The sequence below is a fragment of the Zonotrichia leucophrys genome, chromosome Z (assembly GCF_028769735.1).
Source record: "Zonotrichia leucophrys gambelii isolate GWCS_2022_RI chromosome Z, RI_Zleu_2.0, whole genome shotgun sequence".
In the NCBI taxonomy this organism is placed as follows: domain Eukaryota; kingdom Metazoa; phylum Chordata; class Aves; order Passeriformes; family Passerellidae; genus Zonotrichia; species Zonotrichia leucophrys.
The window spans coordinates 58,631,626-58,655,236 of NC_088200.1; the positions used below are offsets into that span (position 1 = coordinate 58,631,626).

Consider the following 23,611-nt stretch of genomic DNA (forward strand, 5'->3'; position numbering starts at 1 on the left):
AGCAGCACTTCCGACTGTGAGTACTTTCTGCCCTACAACAGGATTGTCCCCTTGGTAAGCCTTCTCCTTTGATGTTCACCTGCCTCATCCATTTTCTAAACGCTTTTAAAGTGTTCCTAACTTTAAAAAACTAAAAAAATAAAAAAAAAAAACAAAAAAAAACAACAAAAAACTCAAGCAAACAAACAATGAAAAAAACACAAAAACCAGAATGCAGCCATAAAAGCTTGTTCAGCTTTTTCTAAGGACAAAAGGGAAGAGAAGTTAGGCCAATGCCTTTACTCTTAATTTTTTCGCTGTGCTTTTTCTCACCCTGGCAGCCGCAAAAACGGGCTGATTACAGCTTTTCCAACCGTATGCATGAGCATACGATTAGTTGGGGTGGGGGTGGCAGTCCCCTTTTTCTGTTGCTAAAGACAGACGCAAGAGGAACCCAGCGCTCCCTTTTCAGACTGCTTTCACTTTCCATTCTTCTGCTGCGCTGAAGTTTCTTTTCCTGTCGCTCCCTGCCTGGGGGCGGTTCACTCCCTATTCACCCAGCTCTCTCCGCACCACGGTTCGGAGGTGCTGGGTGGGCTCCGCACACGCGGCCGGGGTCGCGGCACCGGGATCGGCACCGGGATCGGCACCGGGATCGGCGGCGGTGCGCAGGCGGCCTTGCCATGACGGCGGAGGAGAAGCAGAACCTGCAGTGCTGCAGGCGCTACATCGAGAGGAGCCTGAACCCCGTGTACATCCTCAGCAACATGACGGAATGGCTGTCCGACGGTGAGAGCCGGCAGCGGCGCTGCCCCCGCGCCCGCCGCCCCCGCCCCTTCGCTGTCCCCTCACGGCCTGTCTTCTGCTGGCTTCTCGCTAGAGGTGAAGGAGAGAGTCCGCAAGGAGGAGGAGGAGAAGGGCGTGACGGCGGCCGCCGCGCTGTTCCTGGATGCCGTGCTGCTGCTGGAGGCGGAGGGCTGGCTCCGGGGCTTTCTGGATGCCCTGGTTGCAGCAGGTGAGTGCCCCGGGCGGGCCCTGTCGCCGCTGCCCGGGCTGGCGCGGCCGCGCCCGGCGGGAGCTCGGCAGAGCCTGGGCAGGGGCACCGGCAGGGCCGCTCCCCGGGCCGGGCCTCAGCCGCCCGTCCTGCCAGACCAGGTCAGATGCTGCAGGAAAAGGCAAGCTGAGAGAGTCTGGCAAGAAGCCTGTTAGGAAGTGAAGCATCTGGAACAATTCTGAAGATGGAGAAAGCCTCATTGGCTGGAGACTCACCCGTCTCAGAGCCTTTATAGAAGAAACAAGACAGCTATTGTTCTTACCAAATACAATAAAAGGAGGCTAAATCCTCTGAAGCAGGAAGGCAAATGGGTCAGGAGGTGTGTGGGGATTGCCTGGTAGAGTGGGAAAACTTCACTCAACGACAGAGTCTTAAATGAGTTAATTTTTTTTTTTTAATTACTCAGTGGCATTAAAAGCCTTTTGTTTCAAGAAGTAACCAACCATTAGTAGTTTATAAAGGTGAGTGTTCCGCGGTAGCTATAACTACTTGATGTGTAAGTTCCTAATCCAATTTCCTTTATTAAATGGAACAGAAGAGAAGGTATAAAATTAGCAGCATCTGCCAGCTTTCCTCCCTACATGTATGTTGTGTCATAGATCCTTGTTGGTGATTTATTATCTATGTTGAACCCTACCATCTCATTCCATAAGCTTCTTTTGTTTTCATTTCCTCACCATTAATTATGAATAATTATCTCAGTGAACAAATACAAAGTTCTTATCACTTGGATGTAGCCCACTCATCCCTTAAAGCAAGTACTAGGTCCAGAGCAACGTTATACCATAATAATAAAATCCTGATGAAATCCTGATGATCCATGTGATAATCCTGATTTCTGAACTGCAGAACTGAGCCTAGTAGTGGTGTTCAGTTTGGTGTATCTTCAGCAAAAAATTGAGACTGTTAGCCCTCTGATTCAAAGTGCTATCCCAAGTAGTTCTTAATTGGGCTGGAGACTAGACTTTGGTATTACTCTTTTTTTTGGCAGATGCAGGGATAAGTAATACTTAGACTAAAAACATAATGGTGGTAAGTATCCATGCCACTCTCCCGCTCTTCTAAAAGGAAATAAGAAATTAGGCAAATTCCTTCTGTTTGACCACAAGTTCCTCTGGGACCCTCATGTGCATTTTTCCACTTCAGAAGCCTACACAGCAAATCACACAGGTCCTTAAAAATGCTTCCCTGCTGCTGTCTGTTCCAGGACAGTATTGTCAGCTGTTTGATGACTGTCTTGATTGCAGGTGTCTGTCCTGCTTTCAGTCAGGGACTGGCTTGCCTCCATTACAGGAGGGATTTTTGAAGGAGGGTGGAGCCAAGGACAAGAGTAAAAGATAAAATGCAGAGAAATAAAAGGCTACTAGAGCATCTTGTGATTCTTTGTTGTGTCCCTTGCTCTGGGAATCCTGTGGAAGAGTATCATGGAATGCAAGGATTGTATGATTGAAAAACACAGGTGGATATAGTTGCTTGGCGATGTGGCAATATGACCTGTGACACAGTGTGGCTCTTTCCTGTTTTTGTAGGTGTTATGGCTCTTTTAGCACAGGGTTTTTCATAATAAACATACAAGTGCTAAAAAGGAAAATAATCACTTATTAGATAAAACTTGTATGTGACTCACCTAGATTTTTATAATTTACAGGGAAAGATAATTTTAATTTCTCCAGTGTGGCTGAGAAAATGTTTTTTCAGCATGTTCCTACCTATCTAGCTAGAGATTGAATTTGCAGTAATGATTCGTCTCCTTTTTCTGAAAGGTTACACTGGACTGGCAGAAGCAATTGAAAACTGGGACTTCAGCAAACTGGAAAAACTGGAGCAGCACAGGCAGCTGTTGAAGCGGATAGAAGCAACAATGCTAGAAATTGATCCAGTAGCAATCATGCCATACATAAACACATGCCTGATAGAGAGGGAGTGTGATGAGATCCTGCAGGTATAGTAAAATCCTGGCATTTGCCTAGTTTTGCTTCAGAGAAGCGCTGGCTGCCTCACTTGTGGGATGAATCAGCGCCTGTGTGACAGGTGGCTGGGTGAGGACGATAGCTGGCAACAGGTCTGCTATAATTTCATAACTTTTCCTACTCTGAAATGGAAAGCCTCAGAGGTTTATGGCAGAGAGAGTTTATTAGAGAGACTTTGCGAGGCAGAAATTGACAGAATAGCTCTGTGGTGTTTCACATCATTTACAAATATTCAAACAAATAGCCTACCTATTGTTATAGCCCAGCTAAGTTTAGTATGTAACTACACTGCCAGAATTGAAGCTGTAGTGGGTAAATGGCTGAAGTTTATTGTAAGGCTTTGATTCTTTGAGAAGGAAGGGCAGTTTTCGACTGAACATCAAACATAACAAATTCACACACTCAGCACAGAGCAGTGGGTTTGATTGCTCAGAACCTACGGCAGTTTCTGTTTGTGGTGTGTGCAGATCAGTGAAAACAGAAGCAAGGCGGCCGGGATAACGAAACTCATTGAATGCCTCTGTCGCTCGGATAAGGAAAACTGGCCCAAAAGTCTTCAGGTGGCATTGGATAGTGCTGAATATTACAATGCAAGTGAACTGTGGAATATAAGAGAAGGTAAAATGTGATTTTATGATGCTCTTTTCCCATTCTTGTACCAGAAAGAAATTTCTTTTCTTTTTCAGGAGAATCAGACTTATTTAGAAGGATGCCATCAGACTACTTTGTGATCAAAAAAGGAAAGCCTTTTAAAATTTATTTTAAATGTCTTTTATATAAAATGAAATACAAATACTGTCCTACAAACAGGCAGAAATTAGTTTTTGACTATTTTTCCTGACAAATGGTTAGGCATGGTACCTTTTCTTTGGTAAAGAGAATCAGGCAGAACAAGCTCTGAAAGCATAAAAATAGCCAAATAGTTATCTTTCTTCTCTTATTAATTCAACATTTGTCATCTTTTTGGCTGCTTGAGTTGTGATAGATCCAATATTTTCTGATAAAATATGATTAGTAATGTGATAGTCTAGAGAGTGATACACTTCTATGATTCCCAGAGCAGATCACATACCTTTTTCTATAAGAAATCGATAAGCAGCCCTTCCCAAGTTATTATGTTCATATTTTGTAAAAGTGCAAAATTGTCTCTCTTAGATTTTGCTTTTGTCATTGAAAGTATGTCATTATTAAATTTTGTCATTGAATCTACCTTTCCCTCCTTGAAAAATACTTGTATAAGTAACCTGCAGCATAGAAGAATTTAGAGAAGAATACATTATTTTGCTACTGAAAAAGTGATTTTAGATAAAGTGGATAAAGTGTATTATCTTCATATCTACATTTGCCATCTCCCTAGATGGTTGTTTGAATTGTTTTTTTCAGTTAGCAGAATGGATAAACTATATTTAAGTGGCTTCTTCAACTATATTTCTAATTTTGAATTTTTTTTATTACTGCTGTCAAAGGTTGTAATTTCTTATCTGGATAACTAATTACTATATATGCATAATGTTGTATACATAATTAATAAATTTATTGAAATATAGGTTAAATAATACATAAGAGTAATACCTATATGTATATAGAAATTATTTTGTGTAGCTGTTGGCAATACATATTATGTGTTCACAATTGTATTTTTTAAGTTAAAGTTATTACTGTCTTTTGGGGCAGTTTCCTCTAATATCCAACTCAGCGAAGCCAAAGTCAGCCTACTGAGGAAACATTGTCCATATTGCAAACATTTTACTGCTGGCAGTTAAGAAGAGTTGGTACCAGAAATCAATTGCAGATATTGTGTGCTTTCTGGAGCTGGATTGATGTGCAGATGCGTTCTTTCTCCCACTCCAAAAGCAGTGCTTTGTGATCATATGTTCTGTTTGCAAAGAAACTCTTCATGCAGGGCCCTGGGATGGTTCTTTGAGAAAGTATTAATTATAACACCAAAGAAAATTTCTCTTTGCATCATTGTGTAATATAAAGAATATATTCTTACAATTTCTAGGTCCTTTCAGAAGGTGAGGAGTCAGGGAGACCAGAATCTTGAATTTACAAAGCTTCTTTGAATTCCTAAGAGTTTTTCATGCTTGTGGTCATTCCATGCTACACAGTGATTTCTTGCCACTAAACACAGAGGATAAACTTTCCTCCCAATCTGTTGTCTCTTTTGTTTTTTGGAAGTTGTTAAACATGCATTGAGCACATGGTTATTCTGAACCCAAGATTCTCAGTGCAGTCCATCTTCCTTGAAAAGGAGCCTGTGTGCAACATCATTTTATGTACTCTTTTTCTTCCAGCAACCTACTCCTTCACCTTGTTGTCACAGCAAATGCATTTTAAAATCATAACGATCAATAACATGCCTTTTTTCCCATTTATACAGATAATGGCAGAGACATTGATGGTAAAATGACAGATGCCTCTGAGAATTACTTTGAAACCATGATGACATTTTCTGAAGAAGCAGAATGTGATAATCTGAGCCAAAATCTCTCTTCAGTTTCAGGTAAGTCTTAAGAACTTAAAAGTTTCTGGTTGGTATTTTTCATTTCCTTAGATTCCCGAAGAACACAGATGTAGTGTACCACAGTGGAAGGTACTGAGGAATTAGTGCAAATCTCTGACTTCATTTAGCTGTCTGCTGTTTTAATGTTTAAAGGATCTCATGCTGGGCGTGCTGGGCTTTGCAAATATTAGGGCTTGCCCCTCATTTATTACATGTCTAGTGAAAAGTTGTTCTGTCAGCACATTACCAAAAAAGGTCCCCAAACACCAGCCTGTTGTTTATGCACCTCTTCCTTGATACAATTAATTCACACATGACCTGATATTAAACAGTTTAGAGAACTGAATGTGACTGCAAAGGATCTGTGCAGTGACTATCATGGCAAATTTTGCTCCACCAGTTATTTCTAGTTCCTGTTCCATAAGTCCAAACACTCTGACAAGACCACAGTCTAAGAGAGTAATAATTTCAAAAGTCTGTAGAGCAGAAGGCTAAAATAAATCCTGTGCATGTATTTGAGGAAAAAATAATCCTGTGTGTTTTCATTCTGAGTTGAAAAAAGACCAGGTGAAGTGAACTTTGTCAGCCAAGACCTTAAATGATTTCATTTTATGAATCACAGTTGAGGGGTAATAAAAGTGTTCAATTAAGCTCACACAAAATTCTTGTTTGGTGCATCTGTTCTGTTAAAAGGCTTGTCTGTCAGAGAATGTTCTGTGTAGACTGCAAGGACTCTTCTACCTTTATCACTTTAGATTGCAACTATATGCGGCACAACATATTTTTCGCATTTTTAGTGCAACACTCTTCACAAAAACATTTTTTTATCCTAGAAAGCATCTATGAGTCTTCATCTGTTTATGAACCAAAGAGGGCTCGGAGCTACCAGATTGAGCTTGCACAGCCTGCTTTTGATGGGAAAAACACATTAATTTGTGCCCCCACAGGTAAGGAGACAGACATTTCTTAGAAAAAATTTCTTGGTGCATGTGGCTGTGAAGGATAGGGAATGGTGAAGGTTGAATCAGACTTCTTCAGCCATTTATTTCAAAGCTATCTTCCTTGCAGTAGATCCAGATCTGCCCTGCAATTAATGACCATCTGCAGCACAGATGCTGGCAAGACATGTCTGTTGGCACATCAGTGCTTGTATTCAGCACATTCAGCTTTCATTTCTATGTTCTGACTTCTGCTTTCTCACTCCTCAGGGTGAATTTTTCAGTTTAAGGCGGTCGCTAATCTTTATATTTAATAAATTTGTCTTGTAAGTTGCAGGAAAAATAGGATGAGTTAGCTTGAGGCTCCCTTCTCTTTTCTACTGCAGTGCCTACAACATCCAGAGAGGATAATTTTCCCCTGAGCTCTGGAGGCAAGTGGGATAACAGAGGCAGGGACAGAGAAGAGCCCTGGCACAGCGAGCCTGAGGGCCAAAGGAAAATGAGTGGGAGAGGAGCAAGGCTGCCTGGGGAAGGATGGAAGCTGAAAGGTGTCTGAAGGATGGAAGCTGGTGTCTATACATAGTCTGATTTGATGTGAGAGCACTGAGTGGGAAACAGACTAATGATTTCAAAGAATTAAAATACAACTGAAAATGGATTTTAATCCCCAGTGACTGCTAAATGGCCTTTACAGACTGAAACTCTGAGAGAGAAAGGGATGATTCCGCACCTGAGTAAATAACATGCTCGCGTTCAAATCTGTTCCAAATGCGTTCAAGTCTGGAAGGGTAACAGCCCTATTGTCAGCTCCCCTTTGTTATGAGACATTCAGATGGGACAAACTGCTGCTTACAAACGCACCTTTTCATACTAGTCCTTTACCACTCATGTTTTTTGTTTGAAGGATCTGGAAAAACTTTTGTGGCGCTTATGATTTGTGAACATCACTTGCAAAACGTTCCCTCAGGACGAAAGGCAAAAGTTGTCTTCCTTGCAACCAAAGTGCCAGTGTATGAGCAACAGAAAAATGTATTCAGGCAGCATTTTGAAAGAAGTGGGTAAGTGTCATTCTCCCTGGTGGCTTCCTCCACAGAAAATATACTGCCCAATTGGTCAGCTGTGGCTAGGGCAAGATGTAACGTGTTTACTGGTGAACAAGAGTGTTTGACAGTAGCGTCAGGATGATGAGTATCAGCAAGAATGGCATTGCCATGGCAGACTTTTGTTTGGAGAGTCTGAAATCTGGTTCTGGAGAGTTTAAGCACTTGTTTTTGCCCATCTATGGAAATGGTGAAAGTTATTTCTGTATGAAAGAGTGAGGTATACTTTCTCTTGAGACTCCTTTCACACCTGCTTCCAAAGCTGAGGCAGTTCCTGGCAGTCGCAGTGGGATTCCTCTTGCCATTCTCAGAGTCTCTCTTTTCTAAATGGAAGGACCCAAACTTCTTTGTTTTTTCAACCTCTAGTCAGATAATGTTAGTCCACCTCTCAGACAGGACTGCAAATTGCTTAGAGGGGCATTAACAACCTATATCTTTGGATTTTGAGGGAACTGGTTACTCAATATACACATAGGTATCCTTGTAGCTATGGGAAAAGGAGGCTGCTGGGCAGAAGCAGTCCCATGATGCTGGACATGTACACGAAAGGGATGTTACATGTGAGCTGAAAAATGCAGTTTAAATGTACAAGTTAATCATTCCTCAAATATTACATATTTTTGTTAATGGTAGTTGAAAATCCAGTTATTTACCCTCTTTTTTTTTTGTTCTCAGCTTCTGTGGTCAAACTGCCAGCTCCAGCTCTTTGACATTTGAAACTTAGAAGCTGCCTTTCAACCTTGCTGAAAAGCCCAGTTTTCTAGCTTCCCATGGCCTTTTTCTTACCCTGCTTCTTGCATCTTCTTTCCAGATACTCTGTTCAAGGAATTTGTGGTGAAACAGTTGCAAATATCTCTATAGAAAATGTTATACAGGACAGTGACATCATTGTGTTAACGCCCCAGATTCTTGTGAATAGCATGGAGAAAGGGATCCTTAGCTCCCTCTCTGTCTTCACTCTGATGATATTTGATGAGTGCCACAACACTACAGGCAACCACCCTTACAATGTGTTGATGACCAGATACCTGGATCAAAAATTTGACTCCTCTGCAAACCAGCTACCTCAGGTAAGGCCCAGCCCGTCAGCGGTGGAAACATTAGAGGAAAGTGTTTTGCAATGCACTCAGCAAGGTCTTACCTTTTGTGCTGATCCAGTTCAAACTCCCATTTAGCAACAGCTGCAGATGGAAGTGGTAGCATCTGGGGTCAAAAAAAGAATTTTTCATCCTTGGACACTTCCAGGCATTTTTCCCATGTTACATCTTCCCTGCAGCTACCAAAGGAGACTGATCAAGCATAGCAAAGATTGGAGTACTTGAGATCAAATGGAAAAGCTGAAATGGGAAGAAAGCATGTAATTTAGTAATCTCCTTGTTACCTCTCTGTTGCTGTTTTCTGCCCGATAAAATGGGGCCAGTGCCTCTGCTGGCATGAGGTTTTCATCCAGCTGAGGAGACATCTCCGAATGAATCAAAGGATGGGTCTGGGTGTGGGTTTGCTCTTCCTTTGAATGACAAGCGCTGACAGATACAGCTTGTTATGGATTTAAATGGCTGGATAGTTTAAGTTTAAATCCTAGAAGTTGGAGTGCCTTGGAGTATGCATGAGTACCTGCAGGATTTGGTTCTTAAGTATTTGTGCCTGCTTCTTGTATACTTCTCTGGCCTGTTTTGTTTCCTTGTTTTTTAAGATGGTGGCAATTTGGTGACTGGTAACAATGTCTCCTGGTTTTATTCCCTTTGTGACGAAGGAGCAACCACTGCTATTCATGTGTGTGTGCTTAGATTGTAGGTTTAACTGCTTCTGTTGGAGTTGGTAATGCCAAGAGCACTAATGAAACTGTAGAGCACATCTGTACCCTCTGCTCCTACCTTGACATACAGGCCATATCCACTGTCAGAAAGAACAAAGAAGATCTGCAGAGGTTTCAAAACAAGCCAGAAACACGTAAGCAAACTTCCTTTTTATTTTCCTCTGAGTTGCAAAGCACCATGATTATGACAGCTACTAAATTGCCTTTTATTTAGATTAAGATAAAAGCTTAAAACTAAGCTGGAGCTTTTTTCCCTGCTAGCTTGGAAGAAGCTGAGGCTTGCAGTCTCTTGTCCTGCAGTAAAGCAGTGCCCACTTGGGCATATTTTCTCTTTGCTGTTGATGCACTAGCTCTAGTTTTTGTTCAGGTCTGCCAGTGAGGACTGGGGGCTGCTTATTTCTGTGCACCTGGAGTGCTCATTGACACTAAACTTGATTGTGATTGCATGGAGCAATTGCATGGAGCGTGTAGCATTCGTCTAGACAAGAGTTTGTTCTGTGCTTCCCAAGGGAATGTTTTACTTAGTACACTGACTTATATTTCTCTTCTCTAGATATCAGATGGGTTAAAATGCGAGCTCAGAATCACTTTGCAGACATTATCTCAGCTCTGATGTCTGAGACAGAAGTGTTGATGAGGAAGATTTACTCAGTGGGTAAGATGCTGTAATATGCCTGTATTGCAGTTCAGTATTTGATTAAATCCTTATAGCTGCTACAGACACTATTTTTTCACTTCCTTTCACCTTAATTTTTAGTTGCATTTAACTAATATTTCCTACATAAGAGATTACAGGTAAAAGAATCAATATTTTCCTGTTATACCTGATTAGTTTGACAATCATAAACCTTTTTATTTGAATTTCAGTCTATCACATGCAACTAAAAACAGTGTGTTTTTGACACTGTCAGATCCTTCTGAGTTTAAAGAATCTGAAACAAAAGGGCTTGCATTCGAAATGCAGCGGGCTGGATTTCTTTCATGAGTAATACCAGTGTGTTCTTATTTAAAGATTTCTCCAAATCTTTCACACCCAATCTGTCTCTGTTAGGAAAATAAGAAATGTCACAGTGGTATTACTCTGAATGTTGTAATTTTTCCCTTACAGCAAAAGTTAATTTTCACACTTGCTGCTCTGACACTACTTGTGTTTTCTCTGGTCTCCAAGTTGCACGTGGAGTTGAGTTTATTTCTAGGGTGGCCCTGGCCACTTTTTCTGGTGGCCATTCTGTCCTCTTTATGCTTCTGGCTACTCCTATTTCCACTTTTTACCAGGTCTCCGTTATTTTCCTTTGAAAGGCCTTTGAGGTAATGTTTCAGGGTAGGATCTGTGCAACATAAACATCACTGGAAAGAGGATATGGCTGCCCAAGAAAGGAAACAATTGTCAGTAGGGTTCCAGCTTCAGGATCTACTCTGGTGAGAAGGTGTGCAGAGAGGAGATGTATGATTGTGAAAAGAAAATGGGTCTCATGATTATGAGATTAATCCTATAACCCTTCAGAAATAAATTGATCTTTTCTGCTTTTGCAGTGTTCCTAAGTGATGTCCAGTAAGTGGCATTAATAAAAAAAAGGAGAGTAGAAGGAGGTATAGAGCAGAGACCCCCTTGCATGAATGGATATGCTCAGGATCAGCCTTGGTCTCTCCAGTTCTGGATTAAAGGACGTTGTCTGTGTTTAGACTGTTTTTTGCACACTGACTGCAGTGCCTTAAACCTGTTTACATCAGTTCTAGATTTACCCCCCGCCCTCCACTTCCCAGATATTTGAGAGTGAATTATATTCTGGGGCAGGAAGGAGAATTAAAACACCCACACAACCAAAAAAATCCCCAACAAAACAACCCAAACCCAAGAAGGCTGATCAAAGAACAGAGATTTTCAAACTGTGTGTTACGTTAGGCAAACACTTCTGAAGCTTATTTTGCATCACAGCACCTCTTGCATGAATGGCAGTGACTTCCCTTCTGTGGACCCTGTGGTTACCGTGGCCTGTGAAGCACTCAGGCAGAGTGTGCATGCAGCAAGGAGGTACTGCCCAGTTCTGCCTCAAGGACAGCCCCTGGACAATACGCTTCTGGACTATTTAGTGAATGAATATAAACTATTGAGCAGGTGGTAATTCAAGGAGCATGCCGTTTTTTTGAATAGCATAGGCTTCTTACAGGATAAGTGAGCTTTAATTTTATTACTAAGTTCCTGCGGATGTGTGTGTGTACACACATTCCTCAGTTGAATTGTACTGGGTTAATTTTAGGCTAATGTCTGGGTATAAATTGAAACACAGGGAGTGAAGAAGACAGAGTGAGACTCTTCACAGGTGGTTCCCAGAGGTGAGGCACAAGCAGCAATGGGCACAATCAATGGGCCCAAATAGAAATATTTAAACAACAGGAAGAACTTTTTTGCTGTAAGGTGGTCAAACGCTGGAACAGTGTGCCCAAAGAAGTTGTAGACCCTCTGTCCTTGGAAGTACTCAAAGCCCATTTGAATTGAGTGACCTGCTCTAGGTGATCTCCTTTGAGCAGAGAGTTGAACTAAAGACCTCCACAGGTGCCTTCCAGCCTTACTAGTTCTGTGATTGTATCATAAAACTGTTCTTTTGAATAGGCTTTTTAGAGCCAATATTAGTGGGAAATGTGTTATCCTCTAGCTAATGCTTTTTATTTGTTAATCAAGAGGAACAATTTTTTTTTTCTCTCCTTTAATAGATTCCATCTCCCAAATCAACAAGAATTACTTTGGAACACAGAGATATGAACAGTGGATAGTTTCCACTCAGAAGAAATGCAGACTATTGCAACTGGAAGACAAGGAGAAGGAGAGCAGTATTTGTAGAGACCTTTTCATTTGTACTGAACACTTGCGGGTAAGTGTGTATCCTCTTTCCTTCCATACAGAGCTAGAGTCATTCTGTTCCTTCTGTTAAAGGTATGTTCACCTAGAAGCAGACTTTGAGCCCATTGTCCTATTTAGATTTGTAGAATATACGCAGCGTTGGAAGGGACCTCCAAGGATCATTGAGTCCAGCTCCTGTCCCTGCAGAGGATATGCTCACCATGAGCCCAAGAGCATTGTCCAAGCACTTGTTGAACTCTGTCAGGCTGGGGTTGTGACCAGTTCTCTGGGGAGCCTGTTCCAGTGCCCAGCCACTCGGGGTGAAATCCTGATATCCAACCTAAACCTCCCCTGACTCAGCTTCATTGCTGTTTCCATGAGTCCTGTCATTGGTCACAACAGCGAAGAGATCTGTGCTTGCCTCTCCACTAAGTGAGGATGTTGAAGACTGCAGCAAGCTGACACAGGCTAAAGCATAAGGCATCTAAGAGCTGTCTCTGTGATACTCACCAGGGACAGATTAGGGCAGAGGAGACTTTGCAGTGCTTGTGTTGTCATGGAAATGGAAGAACACCACAAGTTTGCAACACTTAATCTAGCTAAATAAAATTTGTGTTCATCCCACCCCGTGGGAAATGAGGCCTAAATGCTTGTGTCTCTTTCCAAGCAGAAATTCAACGATGCTCTCATTATCAGTGAAGATGCCCGCATTGAAGATGCTTTAGCCTACCTAAATGAATTTTTCACAAATGTAAAAAACGGACCATTTACAGAGTTAGAGAAGCAGCTGACAGAGAAATTTCAAGGTATTTCCCACAGTACCTGTGACAGATGTAGGGGGAGACAATAACTTATGGTCTTCCAGATGGACCAGGATGGTCCAGATGTTTTCTTCAGAGTAGGTGCAGTTGTTTTTCCAGAAACTGCACTTTCCAGAAGATGTGGTGACTGCGTGGGTGCAAGTGCAGTGTTAGGGCAAGTGCGGGGGGACTGAATTTCTGGGACTGTAAGCTTCTAGTGCAGAAGCAGATAAAATAGTAATAATTGTAGCTGGATGCTGTAGTAAGCTCTTAGATGCCTGTCATGGAGATAAGGCAACAGTGCCCTTATGGCTGTGCCCCACAAGTAGGGGGATGGTGTACAATCATGGGTGCTGGTAGCCTTAGATAAGCCAACATACACTGCTCAGTGCGCCGCCTCACCTGCTGGCTGGTGCCAGTCTTCTGGGGAGAAACAGGTGGCCCTTGTACTTTTCTTATTGAAAGTCAGAGGTTGTCACTGTTCTCTGACCTGATTTAGTTGGCAATGGGCTATAATCCAGCCTGTGGTCTGGTGTGTTGCAGTGTTGACTGCAATTTTAAATCACTGGTCTGTCTCCCCTTGAGCTTCAGTTGTTTTCTTAAAAGAAATAGTGCAAGAGCTGAGTTTGTTTTGTTGCTGTCTTTGATACACAGTATATCACAGAAATTCTCATGAAAGTTTGCTACAAAATGTGAGATATTCATAATTTGGTTTTTTTTTCTGGGGATTTTGTTGCATTTAACCAACAGATGTCCCTGCTTGCATCTGAAAAAATGGAATAGAAAATTAAAAAAATAAGCTAAAGAGAATGTGTGTGCTGTCTAAAAGTAGGTTTGTGTGGGAATTCTGCTTTCTGCATTAAAAAAGGTAAATTTTAAGAAACCCTTCGTTTTTATTCTTTCAGAGAAAGAACAAGAGCTGCATGCCCTTTCAAAAGATGAGTCAAATGAGAATCCAAAGTTGGAAGAGCTTGCTTGCATCCTGGATGAAGCATACCACTATAACCCAGAGACTCGCACTATTCTCTTTGCCAAGACAAGAGCCTTAGTAGCTGTATGACATTTGTTTTTAAAACTCCTAAAATGGGAAGTGGGAAAATAAAATGAGTCATCGTATTACCCTTCCCATTTTGATCTGAAATAGAAAAATGTGCATGTATTTGATCCTTCTAATTAATTTATTGTGTCTTCCTAAGCCCTGATGCTCTGAGGCAGGATGAGTGAGGTTTTTTTTCGTTTTCTGAAAACTACAGTACAGCTATGGTGTCTTTCATGATGTCTAACTACAAATTGTAGTTGATCATTAAGCCATCAGATTTTTATTTTAAGCCTAAAGTGAGTTACAATACAATGTGTTTTAAGAGTTTTGGCTTTAAGGTAGTGGTGTTATGAATCAGCAGCTCTACTCCATTACTGACTGCACATCAGGAGGTATTTATACATTTCTCAAAGGGTTCCTATAGCCCTAAAGAAGGTCTGGGCCCTAGCACCTGTTTTTGATCAAGACAAAGGAAAAACTTTGTGCAGAAGTTGTTCTCAGGACTCTTCTTATCAGTGGTCTATTTCATACTTGCCTATGATCAAGAATCTAGGCTGGATGATGGTTTTTTTCCCCTTACAATGCCTTGCTCCCAGAAAAGGTTTGTGCTTAACATTAATGTGCTGCTAATCATTAGCACGAGTAGATGAAAACATTTACTGGAAATACCAGCTCTGTCTACTGCAAACAGATTTATCAGCTGAATGACCCAGCCCCCCTTTCTATCCTTTTCATTCAGACATGCTGGATCAATTGCAGACCAGCAAAGAATTAAAAGCAGGCTGAAGTCCAAACTAACAACACCAAGCATCTGCTGGCAGCTTTCCATTTTAGATTTAAAAGCCTACAGTAGCTTGGCTGAATTTTGTTCTTCTGTAAGAGCAGTTTGAATGTGCTACTGTCACTGTGTAGTGGAAGCCCAGTTTGTGAATAGCAACTACTTTCCTTTGATGCTGGAGGTGTAGAATTCAGTGACCTGTTATTTTATAAGAGAAAAATGCAAAATTTTTAGCAGTGAAAGGCTACTTGCTCTCTAGCCAGCCTTTACGTTTCTGCCTATCACAAACTAGCATTTCATCTGCACAGGGAATCTAACTCCCTGATTTGCTCTCCAGGCTTTGAAGAAGTGGATAGAAGGAAACCCTCTTCTTAGCCACATAAAGCCAGATGTGTTAATGGGTAAAGGAAGAAGAGATCAGAAAACAGGTATGCAGATTTGCACTAAGATATGCTAAACCACTGGTGGCTATGCTGCTAAAACTGTTCTGCTTTTCCTGTGTTCATCTTCTGTGCCCTTACAACAGAAGAAGGTCATGCAGGTTTGCACTTGCATTCTTCCATATTGGGAAGACTTTGAATAGATCCTAAGGAAATGCTTGCATTTTCTGTCCAGAACCTTTGGTTAAAGCAGCAGTAGCACTGTGAACAATACTTTCCTGCATGATTCTTCTGCTGGTTCAAAAGCAGTTTAGAAACTTCACTATCATATCTTCTTGTGATTAATTCTCATATCTCTGTTACTTTTATGGATCCCTCTCTTATTTTGTGTTTGGTGGCAGAAAGACATTTTAAGATAGAATAGAAGCTACAGCTGAAATGAATTACCTGTGGCTTAAGTTCAGAGTTAGGTTGGGTTTTAACTAACTAGGCTGCATGGGTGTCTCCAATAAAGATCATCTGGGTGTTGTGTTTAAAATGGTGTTTCCCAGGTTGATAATTCCTGTGACACATCAATAGGATTCCCTAGTCAGCAGGTATGATGTACACCCAGCTGCATATTAAACTTGAAGTAGTTTTCCAGATCAAAAGGATGTACTAATTTCTAATCACTTAAGTAAAAGCAAATGTGGTATCTTGCTCAAGGAGCTCTTCAGTGGTTTTTGCTGACACAGTTTCTTGGTACTGTAGGTATGACCTTGCCAATGCAGAAGGGTGTACTGGATGCATTCAGAAATGACAAAGACATCAGACTGCTAATTGCCACATCTGTTGCTGACGAAGGCATTGATATTACTGAGTGCAACCTTGTGGTGCTCTATGAATACTTCGGAAATGTCACCAAAATGATCCAAGTCAGAGGTATGGAATTTCAGACCTATTACTGTCGAAACCTGTTTTGGCCTAGAAATGGACATGAAATGCTAGTAAATGGCATATTGGAAATACTGTAGCAATACATGCATGCCTTGCTGTTGTTTCTCTGTGCTTTAGAGCAAAGTCAGGTGAATGATGGGACATGATAAATTTGTTCACAGAGCCAAGTCCTTGCTGCTGTCTGACTGACAACAGGTAAATAGCCATGCTGCACAAGGTTATTGAACTGTTGAGAACTGATACCTCAAGTTCACAATTACATATAAGCAGAACTATGGCTAGAAGAACTGTTGTCAGAAATATTACAAATCATTCTGTGACAATTTACAAAGGACTGCTGCAATGGAATTTCTTGTATTGCCTTGGCTTCTGAAGGCCTTCCCCAGCCTGGTGGTTTATTACCAACCCAGCTACTCTCAGGTACATGAGGCCTTCACCCGTGCAGATCTCTAATATTTAAGACCAAAAGAAAGACACCCTGAGTTTTTCTTCCTTGCTTGTCCAGAGAAGTCTTGAGACTTTGGCCCTAAATTTGGTAATTTTACAGTATGGCCAGTAGAGGGGAATGAAGAGCCACACTAAATACTGATTTCTGCTTCACATTCCTAAGTGGCATAAAACTGCCTGCTCTTTTAAGGGTGCATCTGCAATATTTTTTCCTATTTCCCAAGCAGTTAACATCATAATTTAATGTGAAGTGATTTCCATTGTACTTACTCTGTACTCTACTTTCAGGGTTTGTGTATTGCGACCTTCTCATCTGTGTTTTGTAATGAAATAATTGGCCCAAAATTGACTTTTATGGATGAAAGGACAGTGTTTTTTATTAAGAAGCCATCAAAGATATAAAGAAGAGAGGTTATGTCAGTTTCAAACCACATACAGTCATGATTTTTGTGGAGTAAAAGCTCAAAGGAAAGTGTGAACACTTTTTATAACCAAAATACTGCTAAGCTGGTATGAGATCCCTGAAGTTTGCCTGTGTCACAGCTTTAATAAACAGGCAGGCAGTAGGCATAGTCAGGTAGAAGAGAAGGTGCTTGCTGTTGTTGTCTGTGTTCTTGTCAGCACAATATTTCCAATTCCTTAGGTTTTTGTGATATATGGGGATTTTGGGTCTTTTTAGACATCAATTAGCAGGGCTGAAAACTAATTAAGAAAGACTAGGATGAAGTTTTCTCCTTTACATTTTTTTTACATGACAAGAAGACAGCAAGGTGCTACACAAAAATTGTATTTTAAAGCATGCCTGAACTCAGCACAGGGAGGCCACAGAAGCAGGCAATATAGTACTGGCTAGCGTATATCCATGAGGATACCTGGAAGGGAGTATCTTGTTCTGGTTTGTTTTTGAAGAATGCTCTTCAGAATTGTCTGAATCTGAACATTGCAAACAAAAGCAGCCATACAGACGGTGCTTAATAGTCTCATGGCAGAGCAGCCACTTTTGCACGTGTTGTTAAGAGTAAAAATGTGTTGCTGTGTAGGTCGTGGAAGGGCAAGAGACAGCAAGTGCATCCTTGTGACAAGCAAGACAGAAGTGGTTGAGAACGAAAAACGAAACAGTTACAAGGAAGAAATGATGAATGCAGCTATTGAAAAGCTACAGAACTGGGATGAAACAACATTTGCAAGAAAGGTTTGTGATTTGTGCAGTTTTTGTACTCAAATTTTAAAGGCATAATCTGTATCAACCTTCACCTACTAGGGCTCTATGTAGGGCCAAGTGATAACCCAAGGGAAATGTTCACTGTGCTTGATTTCTGACAAAGGCTAGGTCAGCAGAGAAGGGATACTGTGTACTGCCATTTTGTGAATATCAACTGTACAGTAACTGCAAAAAACTGAAGAGTGAGAGGTAGAATTTATGACCTGTTGCTTATGGAAAGAGGACTCATGGGTAAGAGTTTGGGGCTGTCTTGGGCACAGCATACAATGATATTGTGATGTTTTGCAGCTGAAAATCAGGAGGGCCAAATCCCAATTGGATATTCATATGGAGCATCACCAAGGGCTAAGGAGAAATCCCCATTCTTTATTGGATATGTCACACAGAGACAAAGATGAAAAGACTGAGGCTCTTAATGCCTTGTTTGCCTCTGTAAGACTGGTTGTTCTCAGGATATCCAGCCCCCTGAGCTGTACGACAGAGATAGGGAGCAGGATGAAGGCCCCATAATCCAAAAGGAACTGGTTAGTGACTTGCTACACCACTGCGACACACACAATTTTATGGGGGCACACGGGATCCACCCAAGGGTAGTGAGAGAGCTGGTGGAAGAGCTTATCTATCCACTTTCCAGCACTTTTCAGTCCTGGATAATCAGAGAGATCCCAGGTGACTGGAGGTTGGTCAGTGTGACCACTCATCTACAAGAGGGACCAGGAGGATCCAGGGAACTACAGCCCCATCAGCCTGACCTTGGTGCCAGGGAGCATTAGGGAGCAGATCACCTTAAGTGTGAGGATCCAGGGAACTACAGCCCCATCAGCCTGACCTTGGTGCCAGGGAGCATTAGGGAGCAGATCACCTTAAGTGTATTATCCATCACGTACTGGACAACCAGGGATCAGGCCCACCTGGGAAGAGTTCATGAAAGGCAGGTTCTGCCTGAGCAGCTTGATTTTCCTCTGGGACGGTGTGGCCTGCCACATCCTGTGGCTTAGTGGATGTGGGGAAGGCTGTGTTTGGTGTCTCTCTGAACTTCAGTAAGGACCTTGACACCATTTATCACAGCATTCTCCTGGAGAAACTGGCTGTTCATGGCTTGCATGGGTAAAAAAGTGGCTTGCTGGCTAAAAAAGTGGCTGGGCCCAGAGAGTGGGAGTCACTGGAGTTAAATACAGCTGGTGACTGGTGTCAGTGGTATTCGCCAGGGCTCAGGGAAGCCTGGAATAAGCCAGTGGCAGGTACTACTAACTCATTATGATTTGTGAGTCCAAGGGGGTATGGGAGAGCTAACTAACAGAGCTTTCCACTACCCCCTTGGACTCACAGATCATCCTGTTTCCAGACAAGCTTTCAGAGATTGAGCTGTGCAACAAAGGGTGCCCAAGGCCCCCTGGTCTTTACAACATTTGTTCTCCTACCTCCAAGGCTTGGTGCAGTTGCTCCTACTTCTTGGAGGATTACATTTCTGCATTTGGTTCTCAGCTACAGGCTGTGCGTTGTTTCTTCTTTCTCTGCCTGCAGTTTCAGCGGTCTTTGTACTTTCTTTCCAAACCATGAGATTCCCAGAGCAGCAGCATTAATTGTGCTGTAGGGTCTCACATGTCTTAAGAGTTCACATTGACATACCGGCCTTAAGACCAGAGGGGCTGTTGGGGGCTGGAGGGGAGGAAGGAGCAAACAGCATAAATGCTGTTCATCACACAGTCTCATTCTAGCCCTGCATTCTAAATTGACAAATGTACCCTGTTCTGTCTTTGTATGAGTTGACAGAACAGAAGTGTGTTTCATTTTGTGCGCTTTAAGTAATAGGTTTCTAGATGTTACGTGCCCAAAATCACATTTTTAGGCTGACAGTGGGACTTCATTTCATAATGACCTTGATTTTTATTTATTTATTGCAGATACATGGCCTGCAAATGAAGGAAAAGATGGTACGAGATTCCAGGAAGAACAAAACAAAACCAGAAATAGTAGAAGGGAAAAAAAATCTTTTGTGTGGAAAATGCAAAGCATATGTCTGCAGTACAGATGACATCAGAATTATAAAGGTATGTTTTGTATAGGAACCTATATCCATGATCACCAGGGAAGTCAGCATTATTAAACTAACTGCATTGTTTATCAGGGTGGAAGTGGCTATTTTGTGCAAACTGGAGGAGAATAGAAATTCTGAGTAAACCAGAAAACCACAGGAACAGTTGAGACTACTTCTAGTAGTATGATATGAGATATGATATGATATGATGTAATATGACATTATCCAAAGTGTACAAATATGGGATGCGGTAGGAATCAGTTCAGTTTTCCTGAAGCCCTTCTGAAGTCCTTCTCATGAATTTCGTTGAAAACCCCCTGATCTTCAACTACATAACCTTCTAGAGTTACTGCTGGATATTTACTTTCCTGATTAGCATCAGAGGGAAGTCTCTCTGCTGTTGAGATATTTCTCCCACAATTTCTGTTGACTGAAAATTATCTACACAAAGTACTGGGTTCAGCTTACAAACTCCTTGTCTTATGGGTCAAGTTGAGTTTTGAAAAGCAAGGTAAATCATGGTTTCACAAGAAAAGCCCTACAGTTCTTCAGTATTATTTTGTTTTCCATTCTGTAGATGCAGTTCACATTGCTTCTCTGTATGTCCTGGGGACATTATGATTGTACTCTTTCTGAACATGAATCGTTTCTTTGTAGAAAAAAGAAGGTGATAATCTTTACACACAGAAAGTGGTGATCATGGAAGAGAGGCTTTTCTGAGGACTTTGAGCCTTTATAGTTCTGTTTTTTTGTTCTTTTGAAGCTGCTTCTATTTGCACTTCTCTGAAAAGTGCAGATGCAATGTGATGAGGGGCCTCAGGCCACAGCTGAGCATTACCATGGCTGCCTTCAGGCCCTTGCCAAATTTTTGTTTGTTTTTACCAGCTGCTTTTGGAATGTAGAGGGTGCTCACTATAGCTGAGCTATTCCCAACTCTGCAAGGAGTTGGGAATAGCTCAGCTTTGTGAAAACTTGGTTACATTTCTTTGACAAAAAACAAGGGCTATCTAAAGCACCTTTGACTTTTACTCTATTTTGTGCTCCTGGCTTATCACCTATACCTGTGCAAATACAGCCAAGAGTTCAGAAGACTCTTCAGTAAGTGGTTTTTGCTTGGTACTCTGCAAATAACACCTCAGTTTTTTAAATAGTCCCTACAAACTGCATTTTCGGGGGATCTATAATTTTTAGACCTAAGCTCAGACTGTAAATATGCTTTCAAATAAGGCTGTTTATTTCTTGAATATTTTATTATATATATTATAAACAATAACTGTAACTCCTTCATCTTGTTAGGGTTATTTTTTCTACCACTCTGAAGTAATTGCATGATCCCTCATGGGAAACAGGAGTCTCTCAAACTTGTCCATTGTCTGAATTACTCTCTTAGTTTCAGGGACATGGCTCAAATACTGCAAACACAGTTTTTAAAAAGCTTACTAAGTTCAAATATTTTTTCAGACATCACTGAAAAAGGACATCTATGCATTTCAGTAAGCTGGTAACTGGGGATACACAGTATTTTTTTTTTTTTTATAAGCCTGGGTCTGGGTCCTTCTAGTACCTGGTATTCCATGAATGGGGAAAAAAAAGAGCAATGAGCCAAAGAGGCTGGAAGGTGAGCCTCCTGGATGACAGCAAGTGCCTTAACAGGGAGAATATGTATTAGAGAAGGGAAGGGGAATGACAAGAAAAAATGAGGAATGTTGTTTCTAATCTTAAGTGTTTCTGGCATGTGTTTCAGGAATCTCATCATACTGTCTTAGGTGATGCATTCAAGGAGCGTTATACAACAAAGCCCCACAGGAAACCTCTTCAATTTGATGGTTTTGAGAAAAAAAGCAAGATGCATTGCCGAAATACTGAGTGTCAGCATGACTGGGGGATCATAGTGAAGTACAAGATATTTGACAATCTACCAGTGATCAAAATCAGAAGCTTTGTACTAGAGGATGTTGAAACAGGGACACAAATGGATTTTCAGAAATGGAAAAGTCTTAATTTGTCTTTGAAGGAGTTTGATGAAGAAACATCCAGCTGAACTCAACATTTTAATGGATATATTGTTCTAGGGCCCTATGCTGAAATAGCAGCAATGATCAATGATCAGTTTTCTATAAAAACTTTCGTTCTTTATGCTAGGTCCCTCACCCATATCTGGCTAGATTATAAAAGGCTGGTAAAGCCACTAAAACCAGTATTTGCTATATAATGAAATATTTCACCAGAAGTTTCACTAGAAGGACAAATATGTGCCTAGGTGTATAGATACAAATAATTATGGCTATGAGCAACCTGGTCTGAAAAAAAATAAATCAAGTTGAGTGACTAACACCCAACTTTAGGTAATAGGCTGCACCTTCAAGAACTGAGATGCGAATCAGCATGTTCTTTAATACTGTTAGTGTGTAGTTGGATTGCACATCCTTGTGAACAGCATGGCTTACTAGCACTTCAGGCAGTACTCTAGCTACTTTTGAAACTTTTAAAAAAGTTACTTTTAATGTTTTAAATGTTGATATATAAAATTGAAAGAAAAATGTCCAGTAACTTTTCTGTAAGGAAGATACTACATCTCTTAAATCTATCTTTAATAGGAAATGCTTCTGCAACAGTAAGAAATGCAGTAGGGCAGAGCCCTCTTGGGGATTCATCCTTGTGATTAAAATGGTAGCACTTTTTTTATATCACTGCACCTTGATTGGCACCCTCCTGTGCTGCTGAACTGAACAAGTCCTAACAGGGACAAAGTGCACTGGATCATGGGAGGCGGTTCAGTTTTGATGGGGATTAGCACTTACCGGGATGCCCTGTTTCATGGATTGTCACCTAAATTCTCTCAGGACACTGGAAATACTGTAAGCTTCCTATCAGAGCTGATCTAGCATTCTTACAAAGTATAGGCATTAGTGTATTCAACTCTGTCCTCTTTACCCAGATCCCAGACTTCCCTGGGAAAAACAGAAATTCCTACAGAGTTATGAAATGTTGTACTTTAACACTTAAAAGCACCTGCTGATTCCACACATCTTCAATGAGCTTAGTATTCGGTATTTCTGGAACCAAAACCAAATGTATTTTAAGTTCACTTTTTGTATTTGACAATGTGGTAAGGTATGTATGTGCAAGAATTATGTTACAAAACACCAGAACTGATTTTAAAAAAACCAAAACACAAACCCCCCCACCCCAAACCTAATTTAAGAGTTTTAGAAAAATGAACCTAAATTTATGAGTTCAAAAATTAATATAAACTGCCTAAATCCTACTCAGTGAGGCTTGTGGTGTTCTTTTAAAGGGCTGTGTGGCATTAAAAGCAAAAGAATTTTGTAAGCACTGCATCATGTTCCACCTCGAATCCATGGCTTTTACTCTGAAAGCTGTATGCACTGTACAGGAAGGCTGAATCTCAATCCTACAGTAACTTCCTCTGTACTTAGTTTTTAACTAAAAGGAAACATAGAACAATGAATTAAGATGATCTATGGTTTAGATAATGCCTCTCCTCCAAAAATACTAGGAACAAAATACTTTTGAAAAAGGTTGATTTAGCACTGTCAGATTAAAAGTACATGGAAAAATCACAGTTCTTAAGTATCAAGTTGCTGTGTGAAAGGACCATCTGCTTTGGGACTTCGGGCATTAAAAAAAAAAATCAGTCCAAAATTCCAGTTTATAGTAGTAACTTCTGGGCAGTTGAACTTGAAAGGTTTTGATATTTTCCTACTATTAAAACACAAGGATTTCACACTAAAACTTTGCAATTCAG

At 41.0% G+C, this 23,611-nt stretch overlaps 1 protein-coding gene across 1 annotated transcript; it reads left to right on the top strand.

Moving 5' to 3' along the window:
- The first annotated feature begins 321 nt into the window (after nt 1-321).
- RIGI (RNA sensor RIG-I) lies at nt 322-23,110 on the top strand. The gene is made up of 18 exons (XM_064736132.1): nt 322-768; nt 860-994; nt 2,797-2,975; nt 3,471-3,621; nt 5,387-5,509; nt 6,343-6,456; nt 7,352-7,505; nt 8,359-8,617; nt 9,335-9,497; nt 9,917-10,018; nt 12,076-12,233; nt 12,873-13,008; nt 13,908-14,056; nt 15,157-15,247; nt 15,950-16,120; nt 17,623-17,774; nt 19,709-19,855; nt 21,587-23,110. Exons 1-18 carry the CDS (start codon nt 663-665, stop codon nt 21,881-21,883), a joined length of 2,787 nt encoding a protein of 928 aa, XP_064592202.1. The 5' UTR covers nt 322-662; the 3' UTR covers nt 21,884-23,110.
- The last annotated feature ends 501 nt before the right edge of the window (nt 23,111-23,611 follow it).